We start from the raw sequence: 24,437 nt of genomic DNA, 5'->3' as shown, positions 1-24,437 counted from the left end.
GCCTCAAAAATGTTTTGAGAAGAGTTACGTCCCTTTCATTGCTTTGAGCGTATCCATTATTCCTATTTACTTGACTCTCCAAAAAGGCAGAGTTACATGCAAGGTCAGTATTTAATGTGGGGAAAAAATCCAGTAACTCAAAAAGAATGCTCTAAATGGGGTTGGGGTTGGGGGTAAAATTGCCTCGGTCTAGAAGGATTTCTTCACTGATCGAGGAAAGAAAAAATGAAATATAGCATCAGAACAAACAAAAAAGAGGCCTTGCTATTCAGACAATAGTTTTTATAATTTTCATATCTTAATGGGCTTGCTATTGCAGATTCTTGAAATATTTGTTTTTCAGATCTTCAGCCAACGAAGTACTCAGAAGGAAACAACCATCCTTTGCATTCAGCTACTCCAAGCCTTTTCCATATGTCTACAGAAACTGTCTTCTATGCAACACCATACTGGAATCGACTCCAACAAGTAAGTTTTGCATCGTTCTTAGTTATTGTTTTTTATTATATAAATAATGAGAGTAGAAAGTCGACCTTGGGTTTACTTTTAACAACCTCATAACTCTAGCTTCTCTTATTTTATCTTTTAATCATCACATTCCATCAGCAATGTTTTTGACAAAGGGGGAAGAATTGCTGGGTTTTTTTTGTTGTTGTTTTTTTTTTATCTATCCATCTGTTAGATGGATAGATCCAAAAAACTAGCCAATGATAAGTGTTAGATTCTAACATTTATTATTGGCTAATTTTTTTTACCTTGAAATATATTTATATATAGCTTTTTATATCAATTAGCTTCATGCCTTGTCTGGAGCAATTTTCATAAAAAATAAGTAACTCTGAGTCAAATCGTTGATCAGTTTCAACAGCAAGCAAATTTCCTCCTCAGGTCGGTTTTAAAAGTATTTGAACTAATCCAGTAGAGTCAAATCCAATTTTTAAAATATGACTATTTTAGTAGAACTACCTTGAAATCTTTGATTATTAGGGCTATGACAACAGCATATTCTTTTCATTGTTTTGACTCTTGAATATATATCCGACACAGTTAATCAACCGAGAACCACATCACTCTATATAAATACGATATCAACAGATACATAAGATATCAACGGATACACTCGAGTCAAAACAATGAAAAGAATATGCTGTTGTCCTAGCCCTAGTGATTATCCTAAGTGTTTTATGATCAATCGGCATACACACACCATGCAGATTTTTCTTTATTTTTGTTTTTTAATACAGTTCTGGGCAAGAACCTTCTTTTTTTTTTTTTTTTTTTTATGAAAATGTGACAATTTTTGTCTAAATAGGTGTATTTTTCATTTTTTTTTTTTTTTTTTTTTTGTACTTTGTTTCTATTTAACAATATTTTTCTGTTTCTTTTTTTAGATCAGACCCACAATCTGATGCAGATGAAGGTATCCCTCCATTGGTAAGTGTTTAAAGATAAAATATTTTTTTCCCTCCATTTTAATGGGAACACTTAAAGGTGTGCAAACATCTTAAATGATTTTGACAATAAATTGCTATTTTAAACATTTTTAACTTTAAACTTCTTATAATTGTTTGGCAAATGTCAGATTTATGTAAAAATTGAATAGTTTCAGTCATTTTTTTAGCTAAATTAAACAAGGCAACATTGTACCATTTGTGTATAATCAACAACTTTTTGCAACCATTTTTTCACTTGTTTTTCATCTTGTTTTTGCAACAAAAACATATGTAATATAACAATCAACCTTTTTTTTTTTGTTTGTTTTAAGGAACGATTAATCTTAAGAGTATTTATTAGAAAAGTACCTAAATTTCTAGTTTTTTTTACCTAAAATGGTGAACATCTCCTATTTTAAAGCATATTTTGGATTCATTTTTCACAATAAAATTTTTTAAAAAAATATTTTCTAATAGTAAGTTTTTTGTTTTTTAGGAGAGAGGCTTTTTCGTTATAATTGCAAAAATCGAAATATTTAATTTAAAGTAAAATCAATGGTGTCCACCACACAATTGTCATGTCTAATTTATTAACATATCCAAAAATTACAAAAGACAATAATATAGAAAATTATTAATGAAAATAGTTTTTGAAATAAATTTCAAGTTTATACATAAGTAAACAGCATCAAGTCACGGAAGGTAACTATCCTTTTTATTACAATTAATGGTGGATACCATACAATCATCTATTTGCCAAAGTGTATATTTTATGTAATAATGCAATAAAATTAAACTGATTGTGGCATGATGATTAGGTAGATAGCATTGCTTATACTTGAAATTGACATAAAAAGTAAGTAGTTTTTTTAATGAAAACTCAATTTTTCGACTGTCAGATTTCGTTATTATAACGAAGAAGAACCTATTTTTGATAAAATATAAATATAACAAAACAAAATATAAATATAACAAAATAAAATCCTTTAAAATAACAGACAATCAATTAATGTTGCAATCATCCATCATTTTAGGTGAAAAACTACAAATTTACCCAAAAAATATATATGGTAGTAAATTTTTTTTTTTTTTAACTCAAACAAGACATATTGCCACTGAATCATAATAGCTACTGTAATAGGAGTAATCCAAGTAAGGAGTTGGCAGCAAGATGTTTGTTTACATTATATTTCTAAATTTCTGTATGTCATTACAGTCGAAAGTGCAGGGAGGAAAATTTCAAAAACAAGCTGTCCGTGGATAGAAGCTATTAGAGCAGAATGTTTTCTAGCATATATGGACTTCTACAGTGAAGGTGTAGAATTTATTAAGGGTTATCAATAAACAGAAGTTGTAAATCTTTAACAATGACAATAATCTCAGCAATAGCAAGTAGAAAGTTGACCATGGATTTACTTTCAGCGATTTCATAACTTCCTTTATTTTGCCCTTTTGTACTCACATTCCATGAACGATGTTTCTCATAAATGTGGAAGAATTGCTGTTTTCTTGTCAGTCTATCCATCTAAGATTTATCATTAGATAGTTTGGGATCTTGAAGTGGAATTCGTTTGGGTTTTTTATAACCGCTTATATCAAGTGGCATGAAGAAGCTAAAAAAAAATACAACTGCATTGTCAAAAACTTGTTGACGATAAATGTTAGATGGAATAGATTCTGACCCCAAAAAAAACAGCAATTCTTCCCCTTTTGTCAGAAACATCGCTCCTGGAATATAAAGATTAAAGAACAAAATAAAGGGAGCAAGAATTACGGGGCTACGGAAAGTAAATCCAAGGTCCACTTTCTATTCTCTTTGAATTATAACGTGGGGTTGAGTTAATAAGAAACCCTTCAGACTCAAACCAAAAATAAATGACTGAGATAATCATATTGTTCTTTTCCTTTATAGAAATTTTTCAAAAAAGTGTCAATTTATTATTTTGTATTGTTTCTTTTATAGGACAAACGTTTGATCATAATGCTGAGTAATTGTAGCCACACGTATCAAAGGGTGATACCAAGGCTGATAGAAAACCTTGATAAACATGGCTATTTGGAAATGGATAAATGTGTTGAGGTAAGCATCCATTCTCATACAAAATATCCTCATCTATATATATATATATATATATATATATGTATATATATAAATGTTGTTTTGGTTTTAGCGATATGTTTTGAATGAATTCAATTATTTATGAAAGCGCATTTTTACCTAAATGCGAGCTGGGAATAATTTTCCCTTTAACCAATTTGGTACCCCCACATGGGGAGCAGTATATATATTATTTTTAAAATGTAATGTATATATATAAAAAAGGCAAAAGTGGTGCGCATGTTTTTGTATGTCCATGAAAGGCTTGGGGGGGGGGGGGGGCTCTCGATCACGTTACTATTTTTTAGGACTTTGCTTATACTCCCTAGATTATAATATCTATGATTTATACGAACGGACGTCGTCTCTACATTTATTTTGATTGTCTTTTATAAAATTTCTTCTATTCCGTCTTTTCGCGTGTTTGTTTCGCATTTTTTTTTTTTTTTTTTTTTTTTTTTCATATAAAAGCGAAACTAATCGGAGTGAAGTAGGCCGCCTGGCTTTCCGGCCGGGACCTCCAGAAACGCAATTAGCTTTGATCAGTGTTGGGGAAACCCTTCATATCAAACAATTGCTATTCATTTGGAGAGCTTCCCCTTTTTTCGGGGGAGTTGGATTTCTCCAACATCGTGGGGAAGCAAAATATGGCAGAAACTGCTTTTGTGTAGTTCTTAACTTATTCACGTCAAGTCTTTTGATTGACATTGATAAATTTGAAAGTTTTTCACTTTCTCTTCATTTACTGTCTTTCATTATTTTGTTTAACTGACCAACTAATTTGAAAATCTACAAAGGGGAAAATGGAGAAAGTTAGGATTGAACTTTAAACTTTTAATTTACATAGAAATTACATATATGACTTTTAGATAAGGTAACTGGCCAGACCTCACACTTGGAGAAAGGAGTACACATTTGGCAATCAGCAAGATAAAAATAAGTTGAAAACTACCATATATTTCGGTGTATAAGGCGACCGTCAGATAAGACGATGTACAAAATTGGAGCAAATTTTAATAAATTTATCATATATTGGTTGTATCTTATCTTTCTTTACACTTGAGTGTTAGTAGCCATTATTGATTCCTAGAATCTTGTCATTAAAATTATAACTTAAATAAAAAATATCGACCTCATTTCGAATATTTTTTCTCATACTTTTTCTTATATTCTTATATAGGTGTGCCAGGCCAAATATCTGGAATTGGACCACAAATTGTTTGAAGCCTATATAGAAGAGAAATCTAATCCTATTGTTGGTGTCATGGAACAGAATATGTATCGTGGCTGTTTTGATTGGAATTCTTGTGGTCGGCCTCTTGGTAAGGAAACATATACATTCTATTTTTGTTGCCCTTACCTTTCTAGCTTAACGGAAGGGAGGGTATGTTCGATCCTCATAAATTGCTTATTGATGATGTCAGACTTTTTTTATCTTATATTATTTTATACACTATATTAACTATTTCCTCGTCCAGTTCAACAACAAAAATTTATATAAAATACACATATAATATACATCAATTAAATGGCCCAGAGAAGGTTGATATGTTGGTTAAAACAAAAACACCAACCAACCCTCATCCATTTCCTGGAGGAGTGAATAAAGACAGCTTTATGAAAAAGTATCCAAACGCAGTCAGGTCACAAGCCAAAGAATAAAATTTATTCTTCATCGCCACATCCTTCCTGTTCGTGACATCATATCTTGCACGATAGTTCTTTCTAATGAAAAATTCTATTCCTCCGTTTAATTTAACTCTATGTGAAAAATACTGTTTGTTTTAATTTTTACATATTTTGAAATATGAATAAACTAGCTAATATATCCGTCTATGCCAGGTTTCTCAACTTAAATTTCATAACCAACATTAGAAAACAAAAATATCTATTAAATATTTTCCATCCAATTTTTTGGGATTTGTGGGCTGGCGCCATGTCCTGCTGCCACACCCAGGATCTGCCAGCAGCTACCTGATTATACCAGGGGATCACCACACTCTTCAGCACATCTAGGTACACTTTGGTGCTAGCTTTCAAGCCAACTTTGAAGATGTGAAGTAGCATGATGTGGCCCTCACTTGAAACCACACCAAAGACCATAATCATGGCCAGAAACTGTGGAGCTGTGCCCTCAAGTGTTGAACTGTCTGGATTTGCATTTTGAGGGCGCTGGCAATGGTCCTGTTGTCATAATAATAATAATAGAGAATATGAGTTGTCAATTGGCGCATCTCCGATCTTGCTCGTTGAACATTGTGTCACTTTCAGACATGATAGAAGGCTCCTATCGCTCTTGGGATTTGTACACAATTGGCCAACTGGTAGATGGTCTGCAACAAAAAAAAAAATGTTTTGCAAACCGGAACTGGGGTTGCATCTGTTGAATCCCGACTTACGAGACCATAGTTGCAACCCAGCGGGGCTAGGGCGTACACATGGGCAAGAAAATACATACTAACCCTAAGTCCTGGTGGTTACACTCTTAGCTGTCTAGTGGTGGACCCCTCAAAATGTAACCAGACGCTTATTGATTATTGGAAACTATTGCTCAGCTGCTCAGGGCACGCAAAACGTGCATGACCCTAAGTCCGTGTGGCAACACTTTTATTTTCAGGTGGGCGTTCGTCATCAGATGCTGTGGTTTAGAGTTCCTCCTGCAGGTGCCCTGGTGAATGGCTGGTCTATCCCCGTCTTCAGTACAGTCCAGGCTGGTTGTGGCATTGGTGCTGTAATAAACCATGTTTCAAATCAACAATCCAGAAATAATGCTGAGATCATTTCTGATGAACAAAAATAATTATTGCCTAAAATCATTTTGGTTACAGCTTGTACACAAGGAAGCATTGGTTAAATTCCGGGCTTCTCTTGGATTTAAGAAAAGCAAAATGTTTCTGGAATCAGAATCTTTCAAGTGAATACAAACCCTTCAATTAATTTTCTTGGTCGGAGGAGGAAAATCATTCTTTTCGCTTTTTTTGAGGGCTATTGGCCTTTTGGGCTGGCAACCCAAAAGCTGATGAGTCCTGTTCCGAGGCCAGCAAATGACATCTTCTATTTCTAAAAACACAATGGTTTTTATTAAATTCTAATTCCAATCGCCCATCTCTTTGAGATCATTGTTTTCCTCTCTATCATTTGAAGCTTAATCTTTCTCTTTGCCTCTGAATTATCTTTTCCTTCTCTATCTTAACCATATCCCTCTTCAATTCTCTTTTCCCGTTTTCTCCCTTTGTAACTCATTTTCTAAAGACACTGGCTTATCAGTTATGCCCCCCCCATCTTTCTCTCTTTATGCTCCTCTGCATCACTCCTCCCCCCTCCTCTCTCTCCTTGTCTTTCCTTTCCAACCAAGTATATGCTTAAGTCAATAATTTATTTATTTATTTATCTATTTACTTCCTCATATATTTTAAAGGTTGTTTGTAACAACCACCCCTTATTTTTCTCCGACTGATAGTTTATCACTGTCTTATGGCTGCCTGGGTGGTCAATTATTTGGACATCTAAAATATAGGAGACCGAATAGATAATTCTCCTCTGATTCCTAGTATTATAGACTTCTTGGAAACACAGTCTAGTTTTTAAATCTAAATTCTGTGTAACTGTCTGACTTCATTACTTATTTAAAGCCCATTTTTACGAAACCCAACTAGAAAAACAATCTCCTTCCCTAGTTCTCTTGTTCTAAAGAAATCCCATTATCAGGTTTATATTTTCCTTTCATTGAAACAGATATTATTTTTCTGATGGACAGAATTTTATGGACATCTGTTTTTCTTGACCAAGTGTCAGCATAGCTCCCCTTGACCATATCTCATCCTCTCTCATCCTCGTCTTTTTTAGCAGGGTCCCTGGCGTCACCTGGGACCTTGCTCCAGTTTTTCTCAAATGGAAATGAAATCATGTTGTTTTTTCTAGGGCAACAATTTTATCATTCCATCCTCTGTGTGTGTGTGTGTGTCTATATATATATATATATATATATATATATAACTACTTCATTTATTCACATAAATTTAATATACGAAAGTATAGATTTATGCGTAAACTTAAAGTATTTACTTCAAAAGTGCTCAATACGTAGGTAGAGCTAGTTAGTAATAATTAAAATATATATGGCGATTAAGCTACACTGAATATTCTGCCTTTCATCCAACTATAGGATTCGTCAGGCTTATGCGCGAATTGTGTGGTTGCCTCTTGCTTTTATATATGTTGAGGATTTCTAGTTGGCCAATCAGCTTTCTAGTATCCACCGCACCCCTTCCTATCAGCCAATGGGCATGCATTTTATCAAACAAAGGATCTGTTTTAGAACTAGGTTAGTGGTTTTAGGTAGACGTTCTTTTTTTTTTTTTTTTTTTTTTTTTTTTAAAAAGGAGAACGTCTACCTAAAACCACTAACCTAGTTCTAAAACAGATCCTTTGTTTGATAAAATGCATGTCCATTGGCTGATAAGAAGAGGCGCGGTGGATACTAGAAAGCTGATTGGCCAACTAGAAATTCTCAACATATATAAAAGCAAGAGGCAACCACACAATTCGCGCATAAGCCTGACGAATCCTATAGTTGGATGAAACGCAGAATATTCAGTGTAGCTTAATCGCCATATATATTTTATAAATTACTATATATATATATATATATATATATATATATATAAGTCCATAATTTAAAAAATCTCAATCCAGTCTCCAAAGCAGGTCTAAAGTTGAATATGCATATAGTGTCAACATTATTTTTCTCTTATATTTTAAAATAGGCAAAAGAATTTTTTATATTCATTGTTTCTTTAGAAGTGATCTATTAGTTAAAAGCAAATATTACAGGAAAATTGACTGATGACTTTTTTTTTTTTTTCCAGGTGTAAGAAATTATTTGAAAGAAGTATTAATGGGAATGATTGAAGTCCATGCTGAGGTGTGTATTTTGTCTTGTTGAAACATACTTTTCACACCTTTTAATTATACATCGGATCATTTCCTTCAAATTTTTTTAAAAGTTATGTATGAGAAAATAATGTGAATAAACAAATAAACATGGTAAGCTTACAAAATATAAAAGAAAATGAATGGTTATCTAGAACTTCCCCTATATTAAAAAACAAAAAATACAGAAAAATATTTATGATATACTTATCCATGATGGAAGGAAAAGATATTCCAAAAATCACCTAAATTGATCAAGTGGTTTTATTTTTATAAAGAAAATCATTTTTAAACGATTTTAAGCGATTAATGGAAAATCGTAGACGTTATAAGGCTGATCTTGCAAGTTTGAATTATTGTGGAGTTATCTGCCCTTGTTTTTTGCTTTTTTTTCAGGATGGCCATGCATGACAGTCCCTTTTTGCTTATAAAATTTGATTTTCTTTGTTAAAAATAAAACTGCCTGATCAATTTACATGATTTTTTGAATATGACAAGTTCCATTAGTGAATACGTATATCATAAGAGATTTTTTTATTTATTTTTTTTTTTTTATATAGGGGTAATTCCAGACAATAGCTGAAAATGTTGCATGTTTTATTATATTGAATAACTCTGGAAGACACTTTTAAATTCCAAAAATATATTCATGTAGAAATTATTGAAATAAAATTTTGTATTGTGATGTATATATATATATATATTATTATGTGATAATTACATTGATATGCGTCATTTATGTATAAATAACATGGTCTAACAGGAGGGATTAACACTGGTGAATTATAAATAAATATTACACTTTTATAAAACCATCATGCACTCTATTGGACAAATAAACAATTAAACATGGAAAACTCACTGTGTCTCATTTGACGGTTCTTGATAAATTGAAGAAACATATCTGTAATTTGATTGGGCCCCCACACTTCTTCTTCACTGCAATCACTCTCTCACAGACGTGATGTTGCTAGTCTCAGTCTTTTCTACAAATACTATTATAACATGTGTTCTTCAGAATTGTCTGATCTCCCACTCTTTATCTGTGCCTAAATCAAAACGTAGATTCCATGAACAAAGCTTCTTTCTTAGAACTGCACGCCTGTGGAACTCTGTTCCGTCTGCCTGCTTCCCACCTAACTACAACTTGGATGTCTTCAAGTCCAATGTTAACAAATTCCTAATGAACCCCCCTCTTAAGTAAACACTTCATTAAATCTCCACACTAACGTACTGTACTTGCAATAACCCTTATCCCTGAGTGGCTTCCGGGCCTTGATAAGTGGTGACCACCGTGGAAAAAAAAATAATCTATTCCCTGCTTCCTTTGTTCAAACTCATTTGACTCTTTGGTGTAGAGGTCTCCAATTCACCGTTTTGATACCTCATTGTAATGCAGCTTCCTATTTCAATAGCTTCTTTCCAAGAACTGCAAGGTTGTGGAACTCTCTTCCTGCTTACTGTTTTCCTCCTACCTACAAATTTTTGGTCTTGTCAATGGGCATCTCCTGCCTTGCAATAATCAGCTTTCATTCTTAGTGGTTTGTCTCAAGCGATTCCCATTAAAAAAAAAAAAAAAAGTGTCCTTCCAAATTTGTGACAGTCTTTTAAACCCGTGTTTGCTTTGCTATGTTGCATGTAAGTGAGAAATGAGCCCAAATACTTCTGGTTTGTAACAATTTCGGCACAACAATCACACCATGAACATATTGTCTAGAGCTCCCCCTATATTAAAAAATAAAAAGCTCAGTGCACTTTCTATAACTGATTATTATTGATATGCATTTGTGTTTTTTTTATAAACAAAATAAAAATATTAACTCTAATGCCTGGAGATATATATCCCATGAAATATGGAGTGGCTTTAGAAAAGAGGAAATATATTTTGGGACATCTTCATCTATTTCCTTTTTTTTCCCCTCCCTTTTCTAATAATAATTTTGAAACTTTTCTTCTTATAGGTTTATGCCATTTCACCTTCGTTTGTCCTGCGGGTCATGTGCAAAGTTGTGGAAGCCGTTGGTGAGGAATTATCTCGGTTAATATTATGCAGCACAGGCTTCAATACAAATGGCGCCTTACAGGTAACAATTGCTCTCAATTTCAAACCATTCTTTTATCCATCATTGTTTTTATCTTCAAAGACTCCATCTATTCCCATATCCCATCCTAACTTTTTACATTTTGCCACTCTTAACTCCCGCTACTATTTAAAGACTGACTTGTTTTCAGTTGAGCCGAAAAACAGTAACCTGTCTGACACTTAGCAAAAGGTTTGAAAGGCCTTACGAACCTGCCCTATTAGCATTTTGTTTGTTTTTGGTCCCCCCCCCCCCGATTTATCGGAGAAGGGCCTACATTTTTAGTGGCATCCATGTATCCATTAGTCTGGACAATTACCAGATAACCGTCCATTAGTTTTTCCTGAAATTTTACCACAAATTGTATTTCATTAAATAAATGTGCACAGTAAAAAAGATTTTTTTTTGCGAAAATTCCTGTTGCGTCCCCAGGAGCTCAAAAGAGGTAAAAAATGTCCAAAAATGACACATTTTGCCCCATAACTTTTGATCCATCCATTAGATTTTTCTGGAACTAGGCCAAAATGTGAAGCCCATTGTTCTTAATATAAATCCAGTATGGGTGACTCTGGAAAAATTCTGGTTTGCATCCCCGGGGATTTTTAGTGCTAAAAACGCCCTTTTTGTGGCCCTTTTTTCATATTTCTCCGCAAAAACTTGATATGTCTGACTATATAGTGGTTTTACATAGTGGTCAACTCAAATATACATGTGTTAAGGCCTGAAACTGCACCAGTTATCCATTTATACTAGGATTCAGCGTCCCCAGGGACTCAAGAGGTCAAAAATGTCTCAAAATGGCTGAAAAATGACACTTTTTGCCCCATAGTGTTTGATCCATCCATTAGATTTTCCTGAAACGTGGCCAAAATGTGGAGGCCATTATTCTTAATATAAATTCAGTAGTGGTAACCTTGGCAAAATTCTTGTTCGCATCCCTGTGGGACTTTTAGGGCTAAAAAAAACATGCTTTTTTGGAGTTCTTTTTTCATATTACTCAAAAACTTTATATGTATGTCTATATAGTGGTTTTCCATGGTGCTGAATTCAAATATACATGTCTTAAGGTGTGAAACTGCACCGTTTGTCCATTTTCACTGGGATTCGGCCTTCCCAGGAACTCAAAAAGTGTCACAATAAAAATTTTGCGTCGCAGAATTGAAGAAACAGGTATTCCCAATGTTTACAAGTCCGACATGGAGAAGCGTGTTGCTTAGGACAATTGAATTGTAATCGTGAGAAGTGGTTGGCGGAGTACCCTGATAGCACTATAATTTCTTAGGATGCTCAGGCACCATGATTAGGCCAAAGCGAGCGAAAAAAATGTGATAAGTTCAAATCGAATCACTCTATTTTTAACTATGACGGAAGTAATATTTGTTTTTAGGACTAATTCAACTTTCACACTTCTCACATTCATCATTTCTTCACTGTTTTTTGTGGCGTCATCTTACATGCAGCACCAGAGAAGGACCATGCACGTGTAGCTATTTTTTTTTTTTTTTTTTACTTTGATACAAAAATTTTTTTATTTCTTTTTGGGCATTTGTAGATTTTCCCACTGCTCATCATTACTCTTGTGTATTTATTTTTATAAATAAAATTTCATTGAAACCATTGAAGATCTTTTAAGTAGGTCTAAAGCCAATAGAGTCACTGTGGTATTTTGGTTTAATTTAGAGTAGGCAAAACTGTTTGTAGTAAAAAATAATGGTATTCAACTTCTCCATCCTCTAAAAACAAATACTGTCATGCCTAAGACAAATAAGAAAATTGTGATAGCATTTATTTTTATTGTAATTTTGTTTGTCTAGCTAAATTGGCATTTTAGCTAAGATCAAATTGTAGTATCTGTTCTCTGTATCTCAGCAGAATCTGATGCTTTACTGTCAAGAAACTTGCATATATATATATATATATATATATATATATATATATATATATATATATGTATATATCAAAGAAAATAATGCAAATTACAAATATATTTACAGAATATTAATTTATTAGAAACTGTTTAAAAAATAATTATGCAAATTAAGAATGCCTATAACTGTTTGTAGATTACTGTATATATGATATTTCAAACTATTATGTTGTATCAGAGAATTAAATAAACAGAAACTGTTTTGATGTAAATGCAGTTAGGATAGGTGGAAAAAATTTACATTTATTCATTAAATAAATAGGTATACAGAGTCACAGCAATACAAATATCTAAAAATTATAAAAAACAATAAGGTAGAAATTTAAATATTAATAAAAAGTTTTAAAAAACAATTAGTGAAATTAAGTTTTGCTAAATTGGCCAAAGATTTTCAGTTTTCAGAAAATATTTACCTCCCTTTTTTTTACAGTTAGAACTCTCCAGTTGTTTTCTTTTTTTTTTTTTCTTTTGCAAAACTCAATTTTTGCGAATTGTCTTTGAAAACTATTTTCATTAATAATCAATTTTCTATTTTAATCAATTTTTATCGTTTTTACTGCGGATATCATTGGTTTCGCTTAAAATCCAATATTTCAATTTTCAAATTTTGCTACTATAACAAAGAAAAACAAAAAAAAAATCATTTTACATTACTTCAACTTCTGCCTCTATACTTTCACTACAGGCTCGCTTGGAATTGACAGCCCTACAGGATGCTGTTATTCGTTATCGCACTGATAATTCTACGTAAGTATTGAGTTCCTTATTTTACCTTAGGTATGTTTAATCAACTATTTGGCGGCATAAGATCTATTAGGCTTTCAGCTTGTGTTAATATTCGTGGATCTACATGTTTTTCTATCATATTTTTTTTTTCACTCTTTCACTTTATTTAGTCATGAACAAAAGTTTAAGACGTCTAATATTATTGTAGCCAGCGTAAAATGAAAAAAAATGAACCCTTATAATTCTTGGCTGAAGAAAATGCAAACAAACAAGAAGTGAGTTTCATAAATGAATTTATTGCAAAACAAAATAAAAATCTTTACAATTTAAATGCAACTTTGTGCTTCTACATAATACAGGTCCTGGATATGACCTTAAACTATATCCGATGGTGAGGCCCCATCTTGCGGGCTTTGGGGAGTTTGGAGCCACCCTTTAATTGCAATTGCTCCCAGGTCCACTCTGACCCGGAGTGGTAGTACCTGTTAGGGTCCCAACTATGGGTTAAATAGAAACCGACTTTAAAAAAATATATATTCTATTAAAAAAATTGTTCTTCAAAATCACTGGATTCGGCATTAAATAACTTGAAAAGGGATGATATGCAAAAACAACCTACCAATCTACATAATGCAAACAAAAAAAAATAGTTGGATTTGTATTGGATAGAAGTGTTAATAACTTTATTTACTTGATAAAATTGTAAAATGTGTAATAACATTATTAAATCATTCTCTGTTTGACCATACTGTTGTTGCCACAGGATTTCATCCAAATTTTTTTTTTTTTTTATCATTGAATTTTATTTTATTTTACTGGACTTAGATCAATATAATTAAAAATTCATAAAAAGTAAAAGGAACCAATTAAAATAGAAACTATCAAGTAGTGATGGGACGATTCCAATATTTTTTCCGATTCCGATACAATTACTGATTCTGATTCCAATTCTTTATGAATTTCTAATTAGTTAACCATAAGATTGTTATTTCCCCAATTTTCGTAAAAACACATTAAATATACAGATATTTTCTTAAACGTCAAAATACACTTGTGGAGGATGATCTATCGATTTTAGATTTACTGGTAATTAAAAATCAATAAATATTTATCATTATATCATTATTACCAGCAATGGAAGATTTTACTTTAAACAAAATTAAATAAAAAAGACTAAAGAATCGGTTTTGGCATCGGAAAATAGGCATCAATTTTTTCGATTCCGATTAATCATCCCAACACTACTATCAAGTATTGTTTTATCTGTCAAGTTTTAAAAAATCAGATCAGTCTGTCTATGGAGGAGAATTTCATAAGATATGTTTCTTTTCCGCTAGGAATAACTTAACAAAAAAAGGACACGCTAAATTTCAGAGAAGTATGTTATTTTCATTTTACATCGGCTACCATATTATCACATGACCTAACGTTTTCCATGGCAGGAATTTGGTACCAATCAAATGTACTAGCACCAAAATAATATTTAGCTGAAGTTAAACTAAATAAAATTGTTTTCCGTTTTCGTTGATTGTAAATAAATACAAATTATAAAGTAAAATTGTCATCATAAAAATATAAAATTATTATTAATAATTAATATACATGAAAAAAGAAAAAATAGACCATAGATTTGAGACCATTTTTTGGGTACTTGTATAGTTTAATCAAGACATTAAAAAATGAAAATATCGAGGAGGGGAAAAAAAAAAAAATGTTGTATTGTACGTATCTGTTTTGGACTGAAGTTTTCAAAAAAAAAAATTTCACTTAATTTTATCAAGTATTTTTTTTTTTTTTAATTTTTTTTTTTTTTTTTTACAGTAGAAAAACATGTTTTTATGACAGCGCACTAAAGGTAGCCATGTTTGGATTTTTAGAACACGCCACGGGGGAGATAACTCAGTCTAAAGTGCCGACACCCCCTTCCCTATCTTAAATAATAGCTTTTCATCTTAAAAATCGAAACATGGCTACCTTTTGATTATTATCATAACAAATTGTTTTTTCGCTGTAAAAAATGAAGTAAAAAATTTTTCGAAGAACTTTATTCCATTTCGGATACGAACAATATAACTTTTTTTTTCGATGTTTTCATTTTTTTAATGTCTTGATTAAGCTGTACAAGTACCATTTTTTGATTACGTGGGTCTTAGTATTGGTACCATGTTGCTACCAGAGCTCCAAACTTGATATTTACGATCTCCTTGGCTTTTTTAAAAAAATTTTTTTATTGATCTCCAAATTTCAACTTTTAAAGTTTCCCTCATTCTGGTTTCTAAATTCTTATATGTTTTGTTGATTTTAAATAACCGACTGACGATGCAATTGTGGACAGGTTTCTATAACTTTCATTGATCAGCCTTTTAGTGACTGCTTGGGCGTCTCTTACTTAAAACAGCCATAGTTTGTTTGAAGCAAAAAATTTACGACTGGATGCTCTTTGTAATACCAACTTCTCAAAAGGGACGAGTATTTTGTGAAGACATTATCTCGCCATAGTTCACTAATTAAAGTGTGTGTGCACTAGCACTAACGCTATTCAGGTTTAACCGACTTCCTCCATAAGAGTATAAAATAAAATTCACAAATGGTCCCTAGTCGCATGTATATCCCTGTCAGGGGAGATGACAACCTTAGGTTTTTGCAACTCTTGCAGGGAAGTGTCAACGTGCTCCTACATACAGCGCCTCAAATTCCTAAATTGGTCACTCATTTTAGTAATGACCAGGCTCAATGTTGCTTAACTTTGGTGATCTGACGGAAACCAGTGTGTCAACGTGATTATGCTATATACTAATTAAAGCATTGATACTCGCCTATTGTCAAGAATATGATCATCCACACAATGACGCTATTTTCTGAACTACTACTGCACGTCCATTGGACACTACTTGAACTACTGTTACCCATGTGAATAACAGGACTGTTTATAGAAGTAAACTTCTGTAAATGAAATTTCAAAAGAAAAATTGCCTTTATAAAAATAAGTTTTAATTAATAATATATTAATACATGAAAAAAGAAAAGGTAGACCATAGATTTGAGACCATTTTTCGATTGTGTCTCAAATTCACCTTTAAATTTGATACTGTACTTCTACCAGATCTCCAAACTGATTATTAACAATTGTATTTGCTTTTTCTTTTTAATTTAATAATCTCCAAATTTAAACTTTTAAATTGCCTTCATCCTGGTTTCTAAATTCTCCTATGTTTTTTTTTTGTTGTTGTTTTTTCTTTTTTGTTTTTGTTTTTTTATAAAGTACAAAAACATCACATAAAAAATGTCTTTGATTTGTTTTTTGTTTTTCAGGAAACATTTTCAAGAAGCTCTTGCAATATTACCACCAGTTGGTCACAATAAAAAGTAAGTAACTTTTTTTTAATTTTAGTATGAAAACTTTAATATAGCTTTTCTTTCTTCTTTAATATTTTGATTCTGTTCTCTTTGGTGCCTGCAGCAGATTGCTTGTGCTTAGGAATGGTTTGGGCCATAAAATGAAAATGCTTTCTTATAACTCTACTCGTTTCCAATCTAAATGTTTCTACTAGCATTTATTTATTCTGGTTATGGGACACTAATGAACCCAAAAGTGTTAATATTTCAATAAGTAAATCAGTTATAATTATGGAAGGCCCTACCCTAATAACAAACAATCTTGAAGGTTTCTCCAGTTCTTCTGAACACAATCCCAATCTAATAATACATCAACAATGATAATGGCATATACAGGATCGTACCCCTCCTCAAAAATGTCACTCATAGAATAATTAATATCAGGTTAACAAGAAAATTCTTGCAGTTTTTAACTTTTTCAATTCACATTAACCTATCTTGGCTCAAACAAAAATTTATTGATCGAAATAAGCACCATCAGAATAAACATACTTTTGTCAACGCAAAACAAGTGTATTTTTGCCAGTAACGTAAAAATCTTGCGTTCTGAGAGTGATGAAGTCGCTGAAGGCGTTTTTTATATCGCTTAGGTTTTTGAAGCATTTCTCATGCAGAAAGTTGTCGAGATGCTTGGGAAAATGGTAGTCGGTAGGTGAGAGGTCTGCAGAGTATCTCACCCTTTTCTGCAATGAAAACCAAAAAGTTGTGACAGTAATTGTTTTGATAGACATTATCTGTGAGATAATCTCACGGATTAAAATTCGGGGAGTTATGGTCCAATGAGCATGAGGCTTATTCAGGATCACACCTCCTACTGATTAGAAGATCACCAAAGTGTCCTCTCATATCAGCAAACAAAGATTATATACATTGATAACTGAAACAATCCACAAGTTGTGTAAATAAGGTTCAATTGCTGAAAGAATATGATTTTATAAACACTGCCATGGATGGCATTGGAGGGCGGGGGGCTGCCTTTTATTTTCTGGATTTTACCAATCTAAAGTTGAAAGTCATAAAATGTCAGTGAAATACATGTACAGTAATTTTAGCCGATGTCTCCATGATGCGACCGGAAGTCAAAAGCGTTGAAATTAACTGAAGTCAATCCAATGGTGACGATTGTCAGCAAAAAAAATCAACCCCTCCTTGTACAAAACGGCCAAGTTTAGGATGAAGGAATTAATGTTTTTGGCCAATTTTTTGATATTTGTTGTCCGAGACATTGAGTTTCAAAATCATAGCGATCTTATAAGGATCCATCATCTATGTCGAAAGTTTCAGTGAGACATACAAACATACATACATTCATACATACATTGGAACAGACAGTTGAGATTTTTATTATAGATAATAACTAACACGGTTTGTTCCTTTTTATTTCTCTCTCTCTCTCTCTCTCTCTCTCTCTCTCTCATATATTACAAAACTCTGAAGATTCTGTCTTACTTGAATACTTCACCTATACATCAATATTTTAGATGAATTCATCTAGTTTGTAGATCTACTTTTAGATGGATTGTTTAAAAAATATATTGCTTTATTAAAAAATATGATAAATAATTGTGGATAGCTTTGGACTTTTTTTTTTTTTTTTTTTTTTTTACTTATGTATGACAAATTAAGGTACAACAAATGTATGACAAAGTATGAAAAATGCCACTGCTGATTCTCTCTTTGTGTGATATTTAGGCACGCCATTCAAGCAACCAGGGATTCTTATGGCAAGAACAGCAATATACAACCGATTTTAATTTGGATGAACTGACATGCGTTTTTTGTTTGTTTGGGGTTTTTTCTTTTGTGTTTTTTTGCTAAAAATCTTTGTAAAAAAAAATGGAACAATTTTTTTTATTTTTATTTTCATATAGATGGATCAAAATTCGGGAGGAATTAAAAAAATTATTGATATATTTACTTTTAATTGTCATTTTCTTTTTTGGTATTTAAAAAAAAAAATTTTTTTAATTTACAATTTTAAAAAGTAAACAAATATTTTTTTCTTTTAACTTAAGGCAGAGATTCTCAGCCAGGGATAAATTTACACCTAGAGAGTAAAAAAATTATATAGACAAGGGTAAATAATTGAAATACCTAATAATTTAAAAATAATTATTTTCAGATTGTGTCATGTCTAAGAAATGTAATACAAATTAACTTTATAATTTTCTATTAAGAAAAGATTTTATTTTCTAAATGTCTAACACTATTTTTATACAAAACTAAAGTCCTAAACAATAAAAAGATTCTTTTTGACCGTCTTGTTTTTCTATCATTTTATGATGGCTATGAGTTGTTTTTTTTTTTTTGTATGGGAGCGGGGGGGGGGGGGTAAATGGAGAAATACATAAAGCCGAGGGGTCCATGATGGAGGAAAGGTTGAGAATGACTGACTTAAGGGAATTTTTTATTTTTTGTTTTGTTTGACTTGCTTTTTCTTTTTATTCCTATTAATTAAAAAAAAAAAAATTTGTTTATGTTTTACAAAGATTTTTAGGAAAAAAACAAAAAACAACAGGAGCAGTTGTCATACATTTGTTGTGCCTTAATTTGTTGTATATAAATAGTAAAATCATGATGAATTTAATTCCCTTTTTTATCTTTCTTGCGAATAAATTACCAGTGTGATGAGATATAATGAAAAAAAGTGTTTCATGTTTAGAAATTGCAGTAACTATTTTGAAGTCACTCATCTTCCTCCCACAACAGGATGATGTGACACAAAGGCCTGAAAATGGGATTTGATGAGTCAGTGCCTTAGTCAGCACCTTAGAGCCTGCAAAAAAAAACGCCTGTACAGTCTTGTTAGCATTTCCCAGTAGTAGCACCTCAGGTGATTCACAATAAACCAACTACTTGTCAGGGGGGAGGCATAGCCTGGAAAGGTGAATCTCCTAGAACTGCACAGAACCAAAGACATACCTCAGGCAATAGAGAACAAGCCATCTCAACAATGACCTAGACTTTTTGGTGCTAAGGAAAAAAAATCTTAGCTGATGGCAAATATTCTGAAGGTCTCAATTAAGTTATTCCTCATTCTTATCACTAGTAAGGTAGTTAAACCTAAGAATTCCAATCTAATAAATAAGTTTAATTTTCATTCTCAAAATCGACTTCTTCATTTACGGCTGATTCCGTTAATTGTTGAATATTTAATCAAATTTTGGATCTGATTAATCATCATATTTGGTTGGATGGCCTTTAGAAATTAACTTCCAAACTAACCTATCTCTGACCAGGTCTTTATTTATCCCTCTTTCTTTTAAATCTATCCTTATCACTTTCTCCCATGTTTTTCTTGACTTGCCCCTCAACAATCCTTCATCCATTAACCTAATAACTCGCAGCCATTCTTTTTATATAACCCTAACAAAATCTCACATTCTGCACACTCACTCTATGCTGTCCAAATTTTATCTTCGTCTAAGGTCATCAGATCTAAACCAGTTTTTAAGCCTTGCATTACCCATTATATTGTTATCATATCATTTCTTTCCATCCAACGCATATCCTTAACCCTAGCTAGGTTTCATTTCCATGCATCATCACACTGCATACACATACCTAATAAACTCTTCTCTTGAAGAAATACATTTTTAGTGTGATGTTTGTACATGTTTATGCAGACCAAACATTTTTCATGGATCATCAGTAATTTGTGAGCCAGTGATTGGCAACCACTGATATAGAGGATAACCTGATGTGTGGGGGTGGTCGTATTTGTGAGATATAGGACAAATATAAAAAAAGATTGAATAAAACTATTAACAAGTAAAGAACAGGATTACTTCTTAGTCAATAAAATGTTTTACTAGGAGAGAGGGCTATAATATGTGTTGATCCAAGATTGTCTCTTTCTAAAATGTGCAAGGGGACATAACTCTACTCTCCAAATATCTTTGAGATAAGCAAGATCACCAAGGCAAAGAGTTACTTTCCTTTTAATATGTTTTCTAAGATGAAAATGTATTTCATCAAACATAACTTCTATTTTATGGCTGTCAGTTACAATCCAATTTGAGCAACATTAGTTTTTGCAGGGAAATATCGTCATCCTCCAATATGTATCACCTGGTATTCTCAAATAATCCCCCATTTGGTACCAACCAGTCTCAATGTTGCTTAATCAGTCAATATTCAGACAATAACTGGTGTGTCAACAGGATTATGTCATATATAATATTATGACATAACAAAGGCATACATATTATAGTGTATTTATTCACTTGTTTTTTGTTTGTTTTTGTTTTTATTTTGTTTTTATCACACAAAAAAAAAAAATTGCAATATATGAAATATTGCAATTTTTTTTTTTTTTAGTGTGATATAACTAAGCATTGTCCCTATTTACTTATCGCTCTACGAGGTCAGAGTTAGACACAAAGGCGGCTTTTAATGCGGAGAAAATATAGCTCCCCCCCCCAAAAAAAAAGCACTCTGAATTAGGGTAAAAATAAAAATTGACTCGGTCTAAAAGGATTTCTCCTTCACTAACCGAGAATAGAAAAGATAAAGCGGAGTACCAGATCAGATACTATATTTTGCTCCTATCCCCACCCACCCCCAAAAATTAATTTCAACTAAGAAAATCAAAATAAAGAGGAAGACACCAGTGTGTATGTGGAGGGAAGGAGACAGGAAGTCATTCTTTAATGAAACAATTCATTTAATTCTGCTACCATCCACTATTTGAAGTCTTAAATTTCTATTGCAAAATAAAAATTTCAGTTTTCACAAATTGTCATAAGAATTTGTTTTTGTTTTTTTTTTTTAAACAAGGAAAAATAGAAATAAAAATAGAAAGAAAAATAGAGTGAGAGAGTGAAGAAAAGAGAAAGAAAATGCTGCTAAATAGAACAATAAGGAAGTAGGGTCCTAGCAATTTGATAGAAATGCAGATGATGTTTAAAGGTTGTGGCCAGAGAAGAGCATGGGGAAAAAATTCTGTATAAACATTAAAAATAGTTTTATGTTGTTTTTGTTAAATATTACTAAATTAAGAATAGTTTCCATTTAAAATCATTTTAGTATTCTGATTATGTATGTAAGATTGAGAAAAGCATGCTTAGAAATGTGTCGACATTATATGAATAAACTAAATCAAAACAAAATGGTCACTGAATTTTACCTGATGTCATGTTTGTCTAAAAACAAAACTTAAATTTTCACTTGAAATGGTTTTCATCATTTTATAATATTTATTATTAATAATATAAATTAATGATAATTTTTAAAAAAATATTTTTTTATACCTATACATAAATTTTCTCTCACCATAACTTTTTAAACATTACCGAAATTTGCTCCTAGGTAAATTTTTTATATTAAAAATTTACAACCCATTTTTTTTTTTTTTTTTCTGTAAAAATCTGCATGTTTAGTTGTGTGACTTTATTTTCATTGATTGCATCCTGTTAGATGTATATGTTTAGTCAAATAATGAAGTGTTTGTATTTTGTACAGTGTTGTAGCAATTTTTTTGTTTGTGTGTTTTTTTTTTTTTTATATGTATGGAGTTTTACTATTTATGTATGACAAAGCACAACAACTGCTCCTTATTCATGTGATATTTAGCCATGACAAATTGCTCCTGCTATGTTTTGATTTGGGGGAATATTTCTTTTTTAATACAAGTCAAACATTAAAAAAATGTTCCCTTAACTTTAAAAAAAAAAAAAAAAAATATTGTTTACTTTTTTAAATGATGTTTTTGTTTGGGGGGGGGGGGGGTATAGCAAATGTTTACCAAAAATATTAGTTGAAACATCTCCAGGGCCAAGGAGCTACTCTTTTACCACCACCACCACCACCATTTTTTTTTTTTTTTGACAATATGGGTGTAGTGCAGCAATCGGTTTCTCAAAAGATGAGCCACAGTAAGGCTTGCTACAGGTCCGCATTAAAGCATGCCTCATTTAGAGGGCAATCCTTACAGACAGTCTCCCCAAGCGAGGCATGCTCCTATGTGGACTATGCCCCGAATACTGCATGAAGATGAATCTGTAGATGGAGTGAAACGCTATGATGATGACCAAAAAAAAATTAAAAATATATCAACAAATTATTTAAATCCCTCAAAAAAATTATTTCTTAGAAAGATTTTTAGCGAAAAAAATAAAAACAGGATGCTGGTCCGTCTAAATTAAACTTTGTTACTTTTTGTTCTTGACATAAGAATCCTAGGTTGCTTAAATGACGTGCTTAAATATCACATGAATAGAAAATCAGCAAGAGCAGTTGTCGTGCGTTTTCATATATAATTAGGAAAACCCATATGGTATGCCACTCCATTTCCCATTAGATCACCGAAATTAAGCAACGTTGAAGCTGTTCAGTACTAAAATGGGTGACCATTTAAGGATTTCAGGTGCTATATGTGCTTTCTGCTTATCTCAAAATTATTTCCAATCGCCGGGGACTTCTCCTTGCCACTGAACTCCAGCAGTGCCAATTCAGATGTGTGGTGGAGATTGCGCAACTTTTGCCTCACAGTTACATGCACAGTTACCCTTACATGAGGTATCCATTGTCTCTTGAGACTGAAAGGAGACATCGATGGTATGCCTTAAATCTGTTGATATTACAGGAATGTTTTTAAACAAATTTGTATATTTGTAGATTAAAAATGGTTTAGATACATAAAAAAAGAGATAATTCATTCTACCGAAATATTTAACATTTTTTTTATTCATTAGAAAAATAAAATGTAAAACTTTAATATGTCGTCCGACCCAATCGTGTAATTTCGAACGAAAACATTTCAGGGAAAAGCATTAACACATACTTACATGTTATGTTGAAATTAGTATAAATTCAAAATATTATGAAAAACTACCTGTCGTTGCCCTGGCCATATTAAAAAAAGAAAGATGAAGTTGCATTTGAATACACAGGCTATATCACTTTTTATGCCGGGCAGTTCTGAACAAAACATATTAATGTTACTTTTCCCAGGCAACACGGCCTTTTAACATACTTGCTCCATCAAAGATACAACCTCCCGTAATGCTACATAGATTTTCTTGTATAAAATTCTATAAAAAAACAGAATGACATTTTATTGTAAATACCTTTCTTACAAAAAACGGAAAAAATGGTTTGAAGTGGTTACGATTTTTAAAAATCCCAGGCAATTCCAAGTAGATTATCTTGGATAACAAAGCATATTAATGTTATTCTCCCCGGGCAACACAGCCTTTTAACATAATGCTCTATCAAAGATACGATCTCCAATAACGCCACATAGGTGTTCTTGTATTAGCTGAAAGGGAAATAACTCTCATAGTTTAATATGAGATTTCTGGTTTTAAACACAACTGTTGTCAGATATTAATAATTGAAAATAAATCAAATATAAATTGAATTAAAAATAAACTAAATAAACTTTAAATAATATTTCTAAATAGTACAATTAAAACAATTTTATTACAGCAAATCATAATATCAAGCTAATTATTAAAATAGATTTTCTTTAATGTAATATGCAAATGAGGTTATTCATTCAGTGCAGATTTCATTTAAAAAATACTATATATAGAAGTCATGCAAAAAATTGAATGTGTAATCTTCTTTGATAGAAATAGCCTATAACAGATTTATATATTTCTTGACCAGGAAAGGTGTACATAGAGATCTATTTTTCAAGAAATAGCCTAAAATGGATTTATATATTTCTTTGAACAAGAGAGTTGTACACATATGTACACATACGCTACTACTTTATATATATAGAGATGATCCAGCAGAAGATAAGCTAATTTTTAGAAAAAAAAAGTGTGCAGTATTATTGAAAAGAAATAAGATGGCCAACCTGAAAGATAGTGTCATCAGTAAAATGCAGTTAT

The 24,437-nt window shown here is 31.9% G+C and overlaps 1 protein-coding gene across 2 annotated transcripts in view; it reads left to right on the top strand.

Annotated features, from left to right (window-relative positions):
• Nucleotides 1–24,437, top strand: part of LOC145277943 (exocyst complex component 2-like) — a 164,473-nt gene that overhangs the window by 96,511 nt on the left and 43,525 nt on the right. For both annotated transcript variants that reach the window (XM_080130027.1, XM_080130028.1), the window contains exons 21-28: nt 344–468; nt 1,392–1,434; nt 3,397–3,513; nt 4,712–4,853; nt 8,400–8,455; nt 10,425–10,547; nt 13,157–13,218; nt 16,510–16,563. In XM_080130027.1, the coding sequence (XP_079986153.1) occupies nt 344–468; nt 1,392–1,434; nt 3,397–3,513; nt 4,712–4,853; nt 8,400–8,455; nt 10,425–10,547; nt 13,157–13,218; nt 16,510–16,563 (722 nt within the window). The remainder of the gene's footprint in view (nt 1–343; nt 469–1,391; nt 1,435–3,396; nt 3,514–4,711; nt 4,854–8,399; nt 8,456–10,424; nt 10,548–13,156; nt 13,219–16,509; nt 16,564–24,437) is intronic.

This window comes from Euprymna scolopes, chromosome 6 (genome assembly GCF_053919585.1).
Source record: "Euprymna scolopes isolate OS-2025 chromosome 6, ASM5391958v1, whole genome shotgun sequence".
NCBI classification, from domain to species: Eukaryota; Metazoa; Mollusca; class Cephalopoda; order Sepiida; family Sepiolidae; genus Euprymna; species Euprymna scolopes.
This window is presented reverse-complemented; position numbering and strand designations above follow the sequence as displayed.